This window comes from Aplysia californica, unplaced genomic scaffold (genome assembly GCF_000002075.1).
Source record: "Aplysia californica isolate F4 #8 unplaced genomic scaffold, AplCal3.0 scaffold00357, whole genome shotgun sequence".
Lineage (NCBI taxonomy): Eukaryota > Metazoa > Mollusca > Gastropoda > Aplysiida > Aplysiidae > Aplysia > Aplysia californica.
The window spans coordinates 362,484-364,321 of NW_004797627.1; the positions used below are offsets into that span (position 1 = coordinate 362,484).

The following is a 1,838-nucleotide window of genomic DNA, read 5'->3' on the forward strand; positions in this document are numbered from 1 at the left end:
GAGAGAGAGAGAGAGAGAGAGAGAGAGAGAGAGAGGGAGAAAATGAGAGAAATACATTGATAAACTAAGATGACAGGATTAAGAGTATCGAAACGTTAGAGCCATACGATTGTAAGTAGGAAAACACCGCAAGAGAACTTAACAATTCTAAATATTCATTTAAAATGTACTTTAAGGCGCCAATCTCCTTCACTCATAACCCAAACACAAATCATAGTATAATATATGGTAGCATTAATTAGACGAAATAAGATCAGTTTCAACATTGGAAGGAAATGGACAGTGTGCAGATCCCATTACACAAAAAACACCCAATAAAGCATTTATTTCAAAACGTCACATTCTTACCCCTACCTCCATCCCCCTCTCACCCATACACCCACACCCCCACTCGTTATAAACATGCCATAACATGGTAACTCTTTGGACAAAAACAGGACCTTTACATACAATGAAATAATAACTACGAATGAAGGCCAATATTATAACACTCGTACCTCTGAAAGTAAAATAAAATGATTTTTGCTACATCTCTGGAACCCTGTTTTTTTCCAGGGCTTTGCCTCCTGATAACTTCTGAAAATGTCCTTACTGAAACAGAAGGTGTGTAGGGAAGGAAAAGACATAAATAACCAGGACGATAATACACATAACGACGACGACAACAACAATATTACCTCAACGTTACGTCAGAGCACAGGGGTCTGTACAGCTTCATCATGACGGCTGTCGTGATAGGCACCGACAGGACGGTGAGACACCAGTGTTCCTGATATCAGTGAAGGAGCTCACGTTAGCTCAATGCTTGCAACATATTTATTGTCACATACACTCAGTCTCCTCTTTGTTGTGGTTTAATATGAGAACAGTTTCTACCACTACCCCTGCCCCTATTATCTCGCTGCCATTTTGGATTCTATTATAATATCATCACCGCCTCGGAAATCTCGCGATTCTCGTGGTCTTGTATACATTAATTCTCCGCTTTATAACAACCTTCTTAATCGAATTTTCCCACTAAAAGGGAAGTGCGTGTTTCTCTCACCGTACCAGGTTGTCTTGTATTATTCGTCTATTGATTTTTGTTCCAATTGATGTTACAAGCTCGATGTGCCCTGTATATTTCAGCAGCTCTCAGCGTTCTGGTGGCTTACTGGACTCAAACTCAGACTGATATCAAGCACAACACATCGGCGGCATGGCATTTAGGTGGTTTCCTACTGTGGCGAGTTCTTAAACAAGACAAATAACCCTTGCTTCAACCCATTCATTGCAGAGGCATTTCCATTTACGTTTGTACAGACACAGTGATATAATCACCCAGGATAGATTCAAGCAAAGCCATAATATCTTTTTCCTTATTGAAAATATACAACAGGACAAATCTTTGTTACATCTTCTAAAACTTCCCCTAAAGACCAGCTAAGAAATATGACCCCAAAATTAAGTTTTGGAAAATACAACCGATTTAAAATGTAGAAGGGAGTAAGTCAATAGTCAATAGTCTCTTTCAGCCTTTCTCTCTTCATTCCTCTTTACTCTCTCACTGTTTCTCTATGCTTCTCTTTTTTCTTCTCTCTATGTCTCATCCTTTCTCTCTCCCTCTCCATCACGAATGCGTTTAACCACTTTGTCTTAAAACGGCAAAATCTTATTTCCAGATATATAAATTATGTTGAGAGGTGGCCGTGGGAGGACACAGAAAGAAGAGGCTGATGCTGTTGTGGGGAATTGTGACGCAGTTCAGACAAGGTGTGAGAGACACAGATGGAGTCTGAGTGGAAGGGGGGGTGATACCGTGAGAGACAGAGAGAAAGAGAGAGAGAGAGAGAGAGAGA

At 40.3% G+C, this 1,838-nt stretch overlaps 1 protein-coding gene across 1 annotated transcript in view; it reads right to left on the reverse strand.

Annotated features, from left to right (window-relative positions):
- Positions 1 to 934, reverse strand: part of LOC101864315 (SKI family transcriptional corepressor 2) — a gene marked incomplete at its 3' end in the record, with an annotated part of 5,182 nt that extends 4,248 nt beyond the window's left edge. The window contains 1 exon segment of the mRNA XM_013085213.2: positions 678 to 934. Coding sequence (XP_012940667.1) covers positions 678 to 721 — 44 coding nt within the window.
- Positions 935 to 1,838: the final 904 nt, after the last annotated feature.